We start from the raw sequence: 15309 nt of genomic DNA on the forward strand, positions 1-15309 counted from the left end.
ATGGGACCTTCGCTTGGCTTCTTGTAGAACGATATATTCGTTTGATTTGCGATTCTCTTGTAAAAAGTAACAAACGCATACAACTATTACCTGATCTTTACTCTGCGCTTCTCGGTTTGACGACAGTTTGGCCGTAAAATGGAGGTTTACGACATGAAGGATGATACGAAGGATGGGCCATGGATCCTAGTCTAATATATAAAGCTCAAATTGTCTGTGTGTGTGTGTGTGTGTGTGTGTGTGTGTGTGTGTGTATGTTCGCGTTTGGCGGTCACGTCTTTTGTCCGTTTGCAACCGAAATCGGCACGTACAGAGGAAGGTTTGCGTAAAAAATAAAAAAAAATATTGCACCGGGTCCCCTCTCGAGGGATCGACCCACGTGTAAAATTTCTCGACGACGCAAACGCTACACATTGCAGTTCATTCGAACACACGCCCGCACCAGTCCCGTGTAGACCCTATGCATCGCTGTCCTTCGCAAAGCTTCGAGCAATCGAATATCTCTTGCCGACGAAACTTACTCTTCTATCGCTTGCGTTTCTTTCCAAATTCTGATTGTATTTGCACCGAATCCAATCTACACGTTTTCTGCAGCAAGCGCTACACGGGGAGTGTGTCGATTTTTATCGAAACAAGCGCGAAGAGCAAGATTCGAATTTATTCAGCATATCCGGGACCTCGCAACAAAGATTGCACGTGACGTGTCCAGACCTATCTTTACACTACAGCATTTTGTCCGTACGAAGGACGGGCCATGTGTACTAGTATATATATAAAGCTCAAATTGTCTGTCTGTCTGTGTGTGTGTGTGTGTGTGTGTGTGTGTGTGTGTGTTCGCGTTTGGCGGCCACGTCTTTTGTCCGTTCGCAACGGAAATTGGCATGCACACTCGGCGCACACAGGGGAAGGTTTGCGTAATAAAATTAAAAAAAATTATGCACCGGGTCCCTTCTCAAGGGGTCGACCCCCGCCTAAAATTACTCGATGACGCAAACGCTACACCTTCCGGTTCATTCGAACACACGCCCGCACCAGTCCTGTGCAGACCGTATGTATCGTCGTCCTTCGCAAAGCTTCGAGTGATCGAATATCTCTTGCCGACAAAACTTACTCTTCTATCACTTTCGTTTCTCTCCAAATTCTGATTGCATTTGCACCGAATCCAAACTACACATTTACTGCAGCAAGCGCTGCACGGCGAGTGTGTCGATTTCGATCGAAACAAGCGCGAAGAGCAAGATTCGAATTCATTCAGAATATCCGGGACCTCGCAACAAAGATTGCACGTGACGTGTCCATAGACCTATCTTTACACTACAGTATCTTGCCCGTACGAAGGACGGGCCATGTATACTAGTATATATATATATATATATATATATATATATATATACATGTGTATACATGTGCGTGCATGCATGTTTCTGTGAAGTTCATGTCAAGGATATGTCTGCAAGGGTCAGCACGACAAACAATGTGTTCTTTCTTGCATCAATCAAACTTGCCTGTGAGGCGATGGATTTGGCTTCGTGTATTGCTAGGAATTCTCTAATTCCATCAAGATCAAATATACCAAACAAGAATCCAGCAGACTGGATTTCATCTTTACAGTCACAATCTTGATTGATCTTTCCGGGTAGTCCCATACCCGTAGTTGGAGCAAGTTGGGGGTACAGGCCCGAACGTGTAGTAATAGCCTCTAGGAAATGACCAAATAGTTCCGGGACTCTACTCTAACGCACGCTACTAGCTCTTCAACAATGCAAATAGCTTTGCTTCAACTAAAGCTTTCACTCGTAGCGCTGCTTTTCTTTTCATCTGTGGTTTCGCTTCCTACTGTAGTATCAAGTGATTGCGGTTCAACATGGAGATTGCCGACACGTGGTCTATTGACTGAACACAACTCAAGACAAAACTACGCATGCCCGTACCCGTAGTTAGTATCCCGTATTGGGGAACGCCCACTACATCTCCCCCTTTTATAAGTCCAACCTTTGAGGGGGGCGACTTACTCTACCCGAACTCGTAATTACTGGACTGTCCATAATAGACGTTCTAGGTTCATGCACCCGTACACTACAGTCTGGTTTTTCTGAAGTCTCTGCCCCTTGCTGAACAGGTACACTACTCCGTGACACTGGTTGATCTTCACAAGGTACTTGGCTTTCTTTTGTTACGTCTTGAGACTGCTCTGTTGATGTTTGTGAAGCTCCTTCTTCTAAGGTTATTGGTCTCAGACTTCTTCTGTTCCTACGGACTTGCTTCTGTGGTGTGGTAACTATGTAGGACCTTGGACTAGCTGATGCAACTACCGTGCCATACTGGCGTTGATCAGGCACCCACACCTTCGTTCCCGGTAGGAGTACTGCAAGATCCTTTGCTTTATGGTGTTTGTCAAAATCTTGTTTCATTTTGTTCTTTGCTCTCTCTTCAGTATTTCTAAGAGCACTGAGATCTGGAACTCTCGGTCTCAGTTGGTCAGGAATCATTGGGACGTTCGTTCTAAGCTTCCTGCTCATTAGGAGCTCCGCTGGACTGAATCCATTGTGCAAGGGCGTAGATCTATATGACAGCAATGCCATATAGGGATCGTCTCTCTTCTGTAACAAGGACTTGATAGTTTGAACAGCGCGTTCTGCCTCGCCGTTGGCTTGCGGAAAGCCGGGACTGGATGTCACATGTGAAAATTGGCACTCCTTTCCAAACTGTCTAAAAGCTTCTGACGAAAACTGAGGCCCATTGTCGGAAACAACTATTTCCGGGAAACCGTGCCGAGCGAAGATAGACCTCAGATGGTTAATGACCGCTGGAGAGGTTGTAGATGAAAGTAAAGCAATTTCCACATACCGTGAATAGTAATCAATCACTAGTAGGTACGGACGACCACGCCATTCAAACAGGTCCATAGCAACTTTCTGCCATGGGTATGCTGGAAAAGGTGTGTAGACTAGCGGCTCAGCTGGATTTCTCCTTTCTCTCGCACACGTAACACAATTGGCGACTAAAGCTTCAATCTGTGTACTGATCCCTGGCCACCAAACAGCTTGTTTGGCCCTCTCTCTACATTTGGAAACTCCTTGATGACTACCGTGGAGCGTGTGTAACACTTCTGCTCTCATTGTGGGTGGAATGACTATTCTAGATCCCCTGAGAAGCAGTCCATCGTGGATATGTAATTCATTACGAAGGTTCCAATAAAGTCTGGACTCTCCTTGAAGTAGATGCGACTTTGGCCACTCGGTTGTCACATATGTCTTCGTTTGACTAATAGCTGTATCTTCATTCTGCAACACTTTGATCTCTTCAAGTCTCTTCTCTGATGCAGGTAATGTCTCAGAGAATAAAGACGTGAAGTGTTCGACTTCTTCTTCTACAATCTGGTCCACCTTGCTCGGAGTTAGGATTGGTTGTCGAGACAAAGCATCCGCAGTGACAAGCTCTTTCCCCGGTATGTGACGTATAGAAAACGAAAATCGGAAAAGACGCATTCGAAACCGTTGAATCCTTGGCGGGAGATCGTCCAAACCTTTGGATCCTAGCAGGGGGACCAGAGGTTTATGATCCGTTTCTATAGTAAAGTCTCTTCCAATCAGGTAATGCTGGAATCTCTCCGACGCCCAAGTTACAGCTAACGCCTCTTTCTCGATTTGCGCGTAGCGACGCTCTGTTTCTGACATCGATCGAGATGCATAAGCAATAGCCTTATATTTACCGTCTGATTGCTGCTGTTGTAGTACAGCGCCTAACCCATACGACGATGCATCAGCAGACAGAATAGTTGCCTGGTTTGGGTGGTACAGAGCAAGAACTGGTACCGTAGTAATCTTTCGTTTGATTCTTTCGAATGCCTCGTTTTGCGGTCCACCCCAATGCCAGTGACTCTTTTGTTGTAAGAGCGCACGTAGAGGCTCCGTGATCTCAGAAAGATCTTTCACATATTTGGCTTGATGGTTGACTAATCCCAAAAACCGTCTTAGTTCTGCAACGTTCTTTGGGGTAGCCATCTCAGTGATAGCACTGACTTTCTCTGGATCAGGCTGAATTCCTCCTTGGCTAACTATCTGTCCAATGAACTTCACTGACGGGACTGAAAAGACGCACTTCTGTTTGTTTAATGTAACTCCAGCTGCGCGAAGTTTTGTGAGAACTTGTCGAAGTCGCTGGTCATGTTGTTCTTGGTTAACCCCAAATACCAGTATGTCGTCAACCATACAAACGACACCCTCCAGACCTTCTAAAATCTGGGACATTCTCTTTTGGAAATGTTCGGGCGCCGACGTAATGCCGAAGGGTAGCCGGTGAAAACAGTATCTGCCGAAGGGAGTAATAAATGTAGTCAGCGGAGATGACGCTTTTGAAAGACGCACCTGCCAAAACCCTGAGTTGGCATCCAGTTTCGTAAAGACTTGGGCGTTTCCCAGCTGTGCTAATGTGTCTTCTACTGACGGAAGGATGTGTCGTTCTCTTCTCACACTCTGGTTAAGCTTTGTCAGGTCAACACAGATACGGACGGTACCGTTAGGCTTGGGTACCACTACCATCGGCGCGCACCAGTCTGTCGGTCCCTCCACTTTGGAAATGACGTCGAGTGCTTCCATTCTAGACAATTCTTCCTTGACTTTAGGCAAGAGGGGTATCGCAATCCGACGAGGTGTGCTCAAGGCAAATGGCTTGGAATTCTCTTTCAGGCATATGTGATATTCGTCGTGAAGGCTTCCCAACCCTTGAAAAACATCTGAGTATTCTGTAACAATGGATGGAACTAGCTTATCTGAACGCACAGACTCGATTCTGGAGAGTAGGTTCAACTTCTCAATAGCAGGTCGTCCCAGAAGAGGATTACTGAGGTTCTCCACCACGTAAACTTTATCCTCTACACTGCATTCTCCCTTTTGTAAGCGACAGACAAAATAACCAGTAACATCCAGTAGGTTCTTATTGGGACCGTGTAAATTCCTATCAGGTGCTGTAAGGGTTGTGTTCCACTGTTTGTTGAACCTGGAGAACAGTTTTGCCGGTATGACGGAAACGTCTGCTCCCGTGTCTATCTTGAATTGTACTGGTGTGTTTTTGATCAAAAGTGAGACCATCCAAGGACTACTACTACCAGGCGCAGTGAGAGCTCCGAGGAAAACCCCATTTTCAGTATTATCAGTATCAGAAACGACTTCACTGACGAACTTACTACGGCATTGTGCGCCATAGTGGCCTATCTTCTGACACTTTGAGCATTTGGCTTCCCGTGCGGGACAATTAGCCCTGTTGTGGCCTGGCGTACGCCCACACCGTCCGCAGGTTTCCTTGAAACTGGTTGTAGTCCTTGTCTCGGTTGGCTTCTTCTTACCCTTCTCAACGGCGCTGACATCCTTGCCCAGTGTGCCGCCCGTTGGTTCCTCTGAGAAATGACTGCGTAGCGTTTTCTGTTGTTGTTTCACTGCTTCTGACTGCCTAGCTGACACTACTGCTTTCTCCAGCGTAAGTTCATGGTCTAGCTGTAATCTTTCTGACAGTTTCAAGTCTCTCAAACCAACTACGATACGATCTCGAATGAGATCATCGTGCAATACGCCAAACTGACAGTGCTCAGCTAGAGTATACAGCGATGTTATAAACGCGTCTACTGGCTCACCCTCTCCTTGGGATCTCTGATTGAAACGAGCTCGTTCGTAGATAATGTTTCTCTTCTTTACGAAGTGGCTCTCGAACTTCACTTTTACCTCGCTATAGCTCTTCATCTCCTCTCCTGACAATGCTAGCAACGTGAGTACGTCCTCAGCCTTTTCTCCCATTGCGTAGACTAATGTAGAGACTTGTGTCGGACCTTCCTTCTTGTCCAGCCCTGTGCCTTCTCGGTACCGCTCGAATCGTTTGATCCACCTCACCCAGTCTTCTGGATGAGTAAAGTCGAAAGGCGTTGGCAACGGAAACGTCGAGTTCGCCATCTGTCACCATGTAGTATCAAGTGATTGCGGTTCAACACGGAGATTGCCGACACGTGGTCTATTGACTGAACACAACTCAAGACAAAACTACGCATGCCCGTACCCGTAGTTAGTATCCCGTATTGGGGAACGCCCACTACACCTACCTTCTCCGGAAATAAGAGAGTCGAGAAAATAGTTGTGCACCCGCAGACTGGAGATGTTTACGTAGCGGCAGTCAACAGGATCTACCGTCTATCAGACTCGCTGGTGAAGCAAGATGAGCATGTGACTGGGCCAAAACACAGCGATGGGAGATGCTTTCCTAGGGCGTGGAATCTTCCGCCCGTGAATACCTGCCATGACTCGAATACGCTAACTGATTTTCACAATCAGTTGTTTTTGCTCAATGAGACGAGCTCTGTATCTTCTGACACACTCGTTGTTTGTGGTAGTGTAGTAAGTGGAGAGTGCAACTTCTATTCTGTAGAGAATATTTCCTCTATTTTGATTTCAGCACTGGAAGTATTCTCTAAATCGGCTAGTGTACACGTTCCTATTCTTGTTGGTACGGAGGCAACGTTGAGCACAGCTGCACTAATTTCTACTGCTCATGGTGATTCTGCTCTCTATGTTGCTACCTATAGAGATCGTTCTTCACTGCAGCTGGTCAACAAACCAGTCATGAATGTCGTCAGTCTAGAGAGAAATGATTTGTTGAAGCAACTAGGCTCTCTCAATTTTAATAACTGGATTCGCATGGGTATAGAATCTCGTCCTCGACAGAGCTTCACAAGCGGACAGTTTGTTTACTTTACATCATATCAAGAGGATAGAACCAATACTGGTGCTTACCGAACTGTTTTGTCTCGAATCTGTAAAGATGATTCTGGTTTAGGGAGTAGCAGTTCTACATTATATGGTTATATGGAAGCTACCATCAAATGTCAAAATAGTTCACACTCGTTTGGTTTTCTTACGTCTCAGACAATATTCAACCCAGGAAAAGCTCTACAGGCAGCTTTGAATTTGAGCAGCTCTGAAGATCTTCTTATTGCTTTGTTTGCAGAAAGTTACAGTAGAAATAATGACACACTGAAAGGTGATTTTTCAGTATGCATTTACAAAATGACAGATATTGAACAGAAATTTAAAGAGACACAAGATAAATGTAGAAAAGGAGATAGGTCAATAATGAAAGGATTTGAAAGAGAGGGAACAAACATTGAACAATGCATAGCAGACCTTACTGCAATATGGAAGGAACAGTCATGCTCACCACCTGACGGTGTATCAGTCTTGTTGGAAGTTGGCAGTGTCATTTTGTCTCAACCGGCATTTATCAAGACATTGTTTCAGATTACAAGTGTTGCTGTCTCTGTTGTTGAGAAATCTACTGTTGCATTTTTGGGAACTGCTCATGGTCACATTTTGAAGGCAATAAAGTTATCGGACAGTAAAGTTGTAGATTCAAGTAATACATTACTTGTGTTATAGATGATACTCCAAGATCTCACAACAGTAACTGAATTAAGTAATACACTTCTTATAGAGCTGACAACATCTAAAGAAATTCATTCACTTGTGTTCAGTCATGACAACAGGTATCTGTTTGCTGTGTCAGAATCAGAGGTACAACTCTTAGCTTGTCTAGTTGTTAATTGTTTGTGTTGTAATGATATGAAATTTTAGGTTGTGAAAGTTCCAGTACAAACATGCTCATCTTTGAAATCCTGTGACCAATGTATTGCCAGCAATGATCCATTCTGTGGTTTCTGCGTGTTGGAGGACAAGTTTGTCTCGCCAATTCATTATTACTATTAGGTTTCATTGTTGACCATCAATCTTATTGTGACAGATGTTCTGTCCAGTCAGACTGTCAGATGTCTGATGACATTGGTCGATGGATTCAAACGAACAGTTCACAGTGTATTGTCTTTGCTGGTTTGAAGCAGGGAAGCCCCAAGATTGCACCAATAACTAGACCAGTTCAAGTCAATTGCATTTCCCATAAGCTGTTTGTGCTACCATTAGATTGTATTTGTTGCTGTAGATTTCCTTAGAGGTTTCTAACATTCCTGACATTGGAAGTTTTGAATGTGTTTTTGATATAATTGGCAACACAACAGCAACTATAGTATCACCACAAGTGATATTGTGCAACACTCGTACTCTAGCTACTTTACCAGATGGAAACGGTAATGTCTTGTATTATGTATAAAATTGGTTTTCAGAGTGTGTGTTTTAATCAATTACGGTAAAGGAGACAGTTTGTCTGTTTCTGTGTCACTGAAGTCAACAGTGACAAATTCAGTTTTTGTCAGAGACATCACAGACATAACTGTCTTTGACTGTCGAATCCACAGAAAGTAAGCTGTGTTGCAATTGCGTTCATTAGATGTAATGGCTATTCAAGTTAACTTGATTGTTCTATTGATTATTTATTAGGTGTTCAAGTTGCACTACTAGTAGCGTTCCTTGTGGATGGTGTCTGTACAATAGTGTTTGTACAGACTCCTACAAGAGTTGCAGAGATGGCCAATCCTCCAACAGAATTGAGGTTTGTTAGTAGTCACTTTAAATTTTGTAGTTTAATTTGTAACACTTATATATTGTAATACAATGTATAACATATCAATAGCTCCAAGTACACTACAACCAGTTAGACTAACTTCGAGTGAGTACTAAGTGTTATTCTACTTTTCTATAGTCTACTAATCTAATTATCTAAAACCACTTGTTTCATTCCTCATTAACAAAAAGAACCATGAATTTTCAAGTATTAAAAAAGTTAAGTAGTAGAGTTCTTGAGATAACTCAGTCTTGATGGTTCTTCCACTTCTTGTTTTATATGCTTGTTTGACTTCTGTTGTTGTATTTGTTGTTCTTTCTTGTTGTTGTTGTTGTTGTTATTGTTGTTGTTGTTTTCTCTCTGTAGAGTCTTTTTCCTGTGCTGCAGCTGGTTTTAGAGCTGTTTCCTTGATTGGCTTTAAATGTATCCTATTCCTTCGATATGTTGTATTCCATGTTTCTAGCCAGGCATGCCAAGGCTTACCGGCGCTACGCTTTTAAAACTGCCCGCTACGCCTTTAGCGGACTGGCTATGCATGTACTGTACGCTACATGCACACATGCACTCACTCACTTGACACTCTGCTCTCCAGAACTTGTGGCAAAGGGAGCGCTACATGCAACGTTTATAGAGTGATAATGAGGGAGAAGATGGAGACGTGTCAATCATGAGTCTCTAATTGCATAGCTATAGTATTGTCATTGGATTTGTTGCCTAGTAATAGAAATGAGATACTGATAGGTTCTCTCAGCGTGGTATATTAGTCCCCTCACCCAAGTCAGTGGTAATTTTTATTTCACAGACACATATATGCCACGCCCACGTACCAGATCTGTGTACCACGGCCATACCGCTATATATGCCTTCTAAAAATCCTGACTAGAACCCTGTACCTGATGATGTATTTGAGACCTGTTGGATAGTTGTTTGGCTACCTTTGCTTTTTGCCACTCATTTGCTTTTGTATTGGGCTGTATCCTTGTTGTTTGATTTTCTTTCAGTTCCAGTAAGTCTCTGGCTCGTCGATCACAATACTTCTTTTGTCTGTCCTCTGTTTTTTGTATTGTTCTGTATATTTTTGGTTACTTTGGGTTGTAGCAACAATGTTGCTGTTGGCAACAGGGTCTTAGATCTTTGGTTCATAAGCCTCTAACTGGACTTGATGTCATCCCTTGAGTTGGCATACTTTAGTAATCTAAGACTGATAACCAAGGGCCTGTTTGTGCTTTCCTAGCTTTCTTCATCAGTTTTTTCATGTCATTACAGCGTTTTCAGCTTTCCCATTTGATTTTGCTGGCCTGGGTTGCTTGTTCAATGAGTAATGTTTCATGCAGGTTTTGCAGGATTTCTGAAACGTGTTAGATGAATTCAAATTGTGGTCCATTGTCGGTTATCAATGTATCTGGAATTCCATGCCTGGCGATATGTTTCTTCAACTGTCAAATTATTTTCTCTGATGATATAGTTTTTAGTCGACCTTCTTCAAAGAACTTAGAGGAGAACTTCCACGATTTTCAAGTTAGGGTCAGATACAAGTCCCTTCCATAAACCGACAATTCGAAGGGACATAGGTTTTGTGCGCGACATCTTCACCGCAGGAGAAACGTCGAAAGAAAGGGGCATGTCGGGTAAGCGAGGTACATGACGTCATTGTCGCAAAGCCACACGCGCATGCCATTGGGTTAGATGCAGTTGTGGACGGATTCGAACGCATACGCATTGTTCTTTTCTGTCTGGTGTTCGACCTTGCAGTTTCGAGCCAGAGTACGAGCCTACTCAGCGTGACATCAATGCAGTTGCATGAATACATTGACGGCCATGACAGCAGACAGATCACCAGTGAACACTGTCTGATGAGAACGAAAATCGAGTTGGGAACACTTCTTGGTGCAGCTGCAACAGGTGTTCTGTAATGCCTAGAGTAGCCGAGTACTTGTGCTGCCAGGAAGTGGACGAACTAGGGTATAGGGTGGAATCTTCAGGATCTGATCTGTAATTATTACGCAGCATGAGAACTTCCTTGCTGTGTGTCTTAATGAAGACGTTCTTCGAACAGCTGTAGTCTTAATGACCGATTGGCGACGGGATCCCATCAGAGAGCCACCAACTTCCAGGCGAGTAGCATCTAGACGAACTTGGACTGGCTTGCCTATGTAAAATTTTCACGCAGGCTGCTGGAACTAACTGTGTGCAGGTAATTTACTTGCTTGGTGCACGAGAGGCTGGGCAAGGGTATCAGACGTGTCATTGCAACATGCATTGTAGGACTCAAAGTGATCTGAACAAACGCGGCTGTTTCTTGAGATAGGCGGACAGGGTTGTCCCCAGGATTTTTGTAAGGCATGGCGGAAATTCTCATGACCACGCCCCTAGCACAATTTTGTAACATAGCTAATTTTAATACAGCCAATCAAACTTGCTTGACATTCTTGTTAGAGATAGTATATATAGACCTGTCTATATACCCAGTGTTCTACTGATGTGTACGTACCAAACCTAAAACTTATTTTGTTCTCATTTGTTGCAACACTTTTGGATAATTTCTACCGGGAATCAGATGCCATTACCTGTTAAAAGAAAAGAAAACACCTTTTTAAGTTTACAACAGTACACTTTTTTACAGCTGCACTTGTCAAAGATGTCAAAGCAGTATTCGATACACATGACTGTACTAACTAACGATCCTGGATGCAACGTGTCACCATCCCTGACACTGACGCTAAGGGCTTGCCTTACACTATGGGCTGCATAAATTGCTCCATTCTTTTCCAGTTCGTCGGCGCAGTTTCTTTGAAGATCACTAACCGTTGGCACTTGTAAACATTTTTTGGTTGCATTGGCCAATGCCACTTTCAAGGCATGAAAGAGGCAGTTGCCATCGCCACTGACACGAACGGGAATTAACTCTGATGGAGTATCATGGGGAAGTAGACTGGCAGCTACATTGTCTTTCAGTAATGGAGCACTCATTTTCGCTACGCTAATCTAGGGTCTGCACATTCTCACAATGACTTACCACAATCGTTGTGCTAAAAAGAGGGGTTTTAGGTCTAGGATTAGTATGACTCACACATTGCACTATATCACAACTTGGAATACGTGTCAAACTAAAAAGTCCGTTAAAGCCTGTGAGAAATTTTCAGAGCTCGAGCAATAGATATTTGATTCGCATAATCAGTCGACAACACGTGATTGGGAGGGGCAACATATCTACAGACCGCTACCTACTCTGCTACAATGACACGCCTTAGATTCGCCTAGATGCTCCCAACAAAATAGCAACAAGAATCAAGCTTGTTGTGCTAGTCATTGTTATCATTTTTTCGGTCTCTATGGAGAATCTTGTTGCAGTTCTGACAAGTCTTCCTCATTTATTTCTATTGTTAACCTGTTCATTGTTAGTTCTCTAAAGCCGTCTAATATTCTGCAGTAGCTACGCCCAAATTAAAACGTTAGGGGAAACTGCAGTTGCTACCTATGCAATTGTGGGCGGTGCATGACAACCACTGTTCCTTTTTGGGTACTTGTAGTGCAATCAAGTTCATACCATATGGCAGTCATCCCCTTAATTGGTCTTACCATCACACCAAACATCCCAGGCCCTCTAGGCAAAGAACTAAAATAATATGCAAAGAATTAGTTGCTTGCCTCAAACAACTTTGCAATTTTTTAAAATACAAACTTTGTTGTCTTCATAGCTACACAAGAGAACAGTAGACTCAAAGAACAACTGTTACAGAGACAGCTAATTAAATTAGTGTATGGTGATTCTAAAAGAATGCAATTAAACATTTAGCTTATCTGCTTATGTCAAAACGAGGCGGGTCTAGGACAGCGCTTTACACATCACAATGCCGAACTTGTCAGTTTTGGGGTTAAATAATTATAACTACATTACATGTACCACATCTCTATTTACCGGTTGTCTTCACCTGCTTTCGGGACATACTTGTACGTGCTCAGAATCCCGAGATCTACAAATTTTCCCACACCTCGCAAAATGTGTGAACGAACTCTAGAGTAGCCACTGCCTACTCAGTATAGCATATCGGGCCTATACCAAGCTAGGCTCGAGTGTCCAACCAGTCGACTCCCCCCGTGGCGGAGAAAGAGGTCTTTCTCCGCTGCGGGGGGGGGGAGTGACCGGCTGGACACTCGAGCCTAGTACCAAGCGGGAGCCAAGGCATGGCGGAGCGCCATGCCTTTTGTATGCTGGGGACAACCCTGGCGGATCCACCAGACGTAACTTTGCTAGCCATGATTGTAGCAAATCTGGCTTCTTGAGAGGAAGCCTGAAGAAGCTGACACCTCTGGTGATGTCGCTGATGTTGTGGCTACAGCCAAAAGCAATGCAGTGGACCATTTCACGTTGAATAAGCCAGGTAGATAGCACGCCTTGTGCACGACACGTGGAGGTAATGCACCAACTGCATTATCAACCACGGCTACGCTAACACTCCCTCTCTTTGCGGTGCTTTTCCTACGTTACAGAAGCAGTGGAGGGAACTCAAAGTTTTCGATTGCAGTCAAGATAAGAAATCTTGTATCTGACCCCAACTTGAAAATTGTGGCAGTTGTCATTTTAATTACTATAATAGTCTAGACTTGAGCTAGCATATTCTCGCCTTTGCCATTTCTTGGATTGTCGATCCTCGCCGGAGAAACGCTATCGAGTAAGCTACCGCTTTATTAGTTTCTTAAAGAATAATTTGTTTGTGTAGCATACGAGAGCGATCTCAGACACTGCTGAAGAGTCCACGAATATTGTCGAATCGGACTCAACGACATCAACATTACATATGTAGTGGTGAAAGCACCCAATTATGCTGATATTCTCTGAAATTATTCTTTTAATCCAGAGACGATCGAGTCAAAGGCTCTTCATGATGGTCGGGCATGTACATATCATCTGCAATTAAAATCAGCATTAACACAATTCATTGCGCGTTTTTTGCCAATATTGCACTGGCATCAAGCAAACTCGGGTGTCCGATACTATTTAGCTATAGAGTACAAGACCTGCCCATCTTCTTCATCTTCCTGAAGAGCAACTTTGCAAAGCTTCCGATCTGTGTTATCACTGCGAGTAGAAGAGACATTTACTTATTATGAGAAGGTGCAAACAGTGAACTGTGGTATCGTCGACAGCAAATACCGGCGGCTGTCCGATATATGATTCGTGTTTCCCATATACGGGAAAAGCGAAAGTTCCATTTTGTTGCCAAGAACAGCAATACGCCAAATGATCAAGCTCAGTCTAGCACGTCCTGTTACCGTGTGACTACTCTCTACATTCGTGCCGTAGATACAAGAAATCTTTTTATGGTTTTCACATGCCATGTAGTGTCAGATATTGGAGAGCGTCAGATGATTTATGTAAGACTCTAATATAGAAGAATTCACTTCTTGAGAGGATACCACTTACTAACAAATCACTATATTATGATACAGGTGATGACCACTGAATGGGTTCCATGAGAGCCGTTTATGTAACCCTGTCTGCTAGAATTACCTCTTCAAATTTAATTGCACCAGAAGAAGGCAGTCCAGTACCAGTTTCTCCCGCTCTAGAGCGACAATTTATTGAAACGACGGGGCGGGGAGAAACTGGCTTGAGTCTAATAATAGTCCACTTTGATGAAGTATTCTTTGTTGAAATGTCTGCTCTTAGTTTGACCCATGGTCTATTTGAGACGTCGTGGCATTGTAGTATTTCCTTCTGCTGAGTTGTTACAAATGTACGGCAAATTGATCATTTCTGTACATACTCTTTCACTGCACTGTTCATTCCTTGCCAGTACACGCATTCTCGTGCCCTTTGAATACAACCATTTCTTTCAATGTGTGAGCTGTTTATTCTTTCCAGCACTTTCTGTTGGTAGGACAGCTGTATCATGATCCTTTCTCCACAAAAAATCAGTCCATCTTTTACTACCAAGTCTTCTCTGACATTGTAGTATTGTTGTATTTCATAGCTTGTGACTTCATGCCTAGCTTCTGGCCATCCTGTCACAATAGTTGTGAGCATTTGTTGCATTTTCGAATCATTTGCTGTTGCTTGCTTGATTTCTTGCAATCTTTGATCAGTCACTGGTATATGCTGTACCAAGTCAGTACATTCCAATTCTATTTCAAGCTTTGTCTGAATATGAACAATTTCTGACTACATTTGTGACTATAGGATGTCACAAATGTAGTCAAGCTCGACTTTTTGCCTAGTTCAATGTGCCAAAATTTGTTTCTTACATCCAGGACACAATAAAGACGTTTTACGTTATTCAGTTCTGACAATAGGCCTTCTAATGTTGGTAAGGGATAGTGATTTGACTTCGCCTGCACTCTATTCAGAGGCTTTCGGTCAATGCAAATCTGTATTTTTGCATTTGGTTTATACACAGTAACCAAACTGGATATCCAATCTGTTGGCTTGTCTTTGGTCTGGATAATGTCCATTTCTCTAAACGGTCGAGCTCCTTTTGAATTCTGCTTTGACTGATAGCAGTACTCCTAACTGTTTATCTCACTGCTTGTACCGTGTTGTCAACTTCTAACTTTAGCTTGGCTTCCAGTCATCCAAATTTCCTTGGAATACTTCTGCATATTTATTTACAATATCTTGCTTTGCCAATCCACTTATCTTGTGTTTTCTACTTGTTGTGTCTCCTTCTGCTGATTGGTCACCATCTGAATGTTCTCTTTGTTTACGTGTTACTAAAGTATATCAATAGCTCAAGGTACACTACAACCAGTTAGGCTAACAAATTCTCACGGCAGTCATTGTGTGGAACCTTATTGATATTAATCAATTAATCATGC

General features: G+C 43.2%; 1 protein-coding gene across 1 annotated transcript; it reads right to left on the bottom strand.

Annotated features, from left to right (window-relative positions):
- Positions 1-1884: 1884 nt before the first annotated feature.
- Positions 1885-5942, bottom strand: LOC134182346 (uncharacterized protein K02A2.6-like). The gene has a single exon (XM_062649747.1). It carries the CDS (start codon positions 5940-5942, stop codon positions 1980-1982), a length of 3963 nt encoding a protein of 1320 aa, XP_062505731.1. The 3' UTR covers positions 1885-1979.
- Positions 5943-15309: the final 9367 nt, after the last annotated feature.

The sequence above is a fragment of the Corticium candelabrum genome, chromosome 7, assembly GCF_963422355.1.
Source record: "Corticium candelabrum chromosome 7, ooCorCand1.1, whole genome shotgun sequence".
NCBI lineage: Eukaryota > Metazoa > Porifera > Homoscleromorpha > Homosclerophorida > Plakinidae > Corticium > Corticium candelabrum.

Excerpts from the sequence above, each read along its gene's own strand:
- LOC134182346 (XM_062649747.1), bottom strand. The coding sequence starts at position 5,942 with ATGGCGAACTCGACGTTTCCGTTGCCAACGCCTTTCGACTTTACTCAT.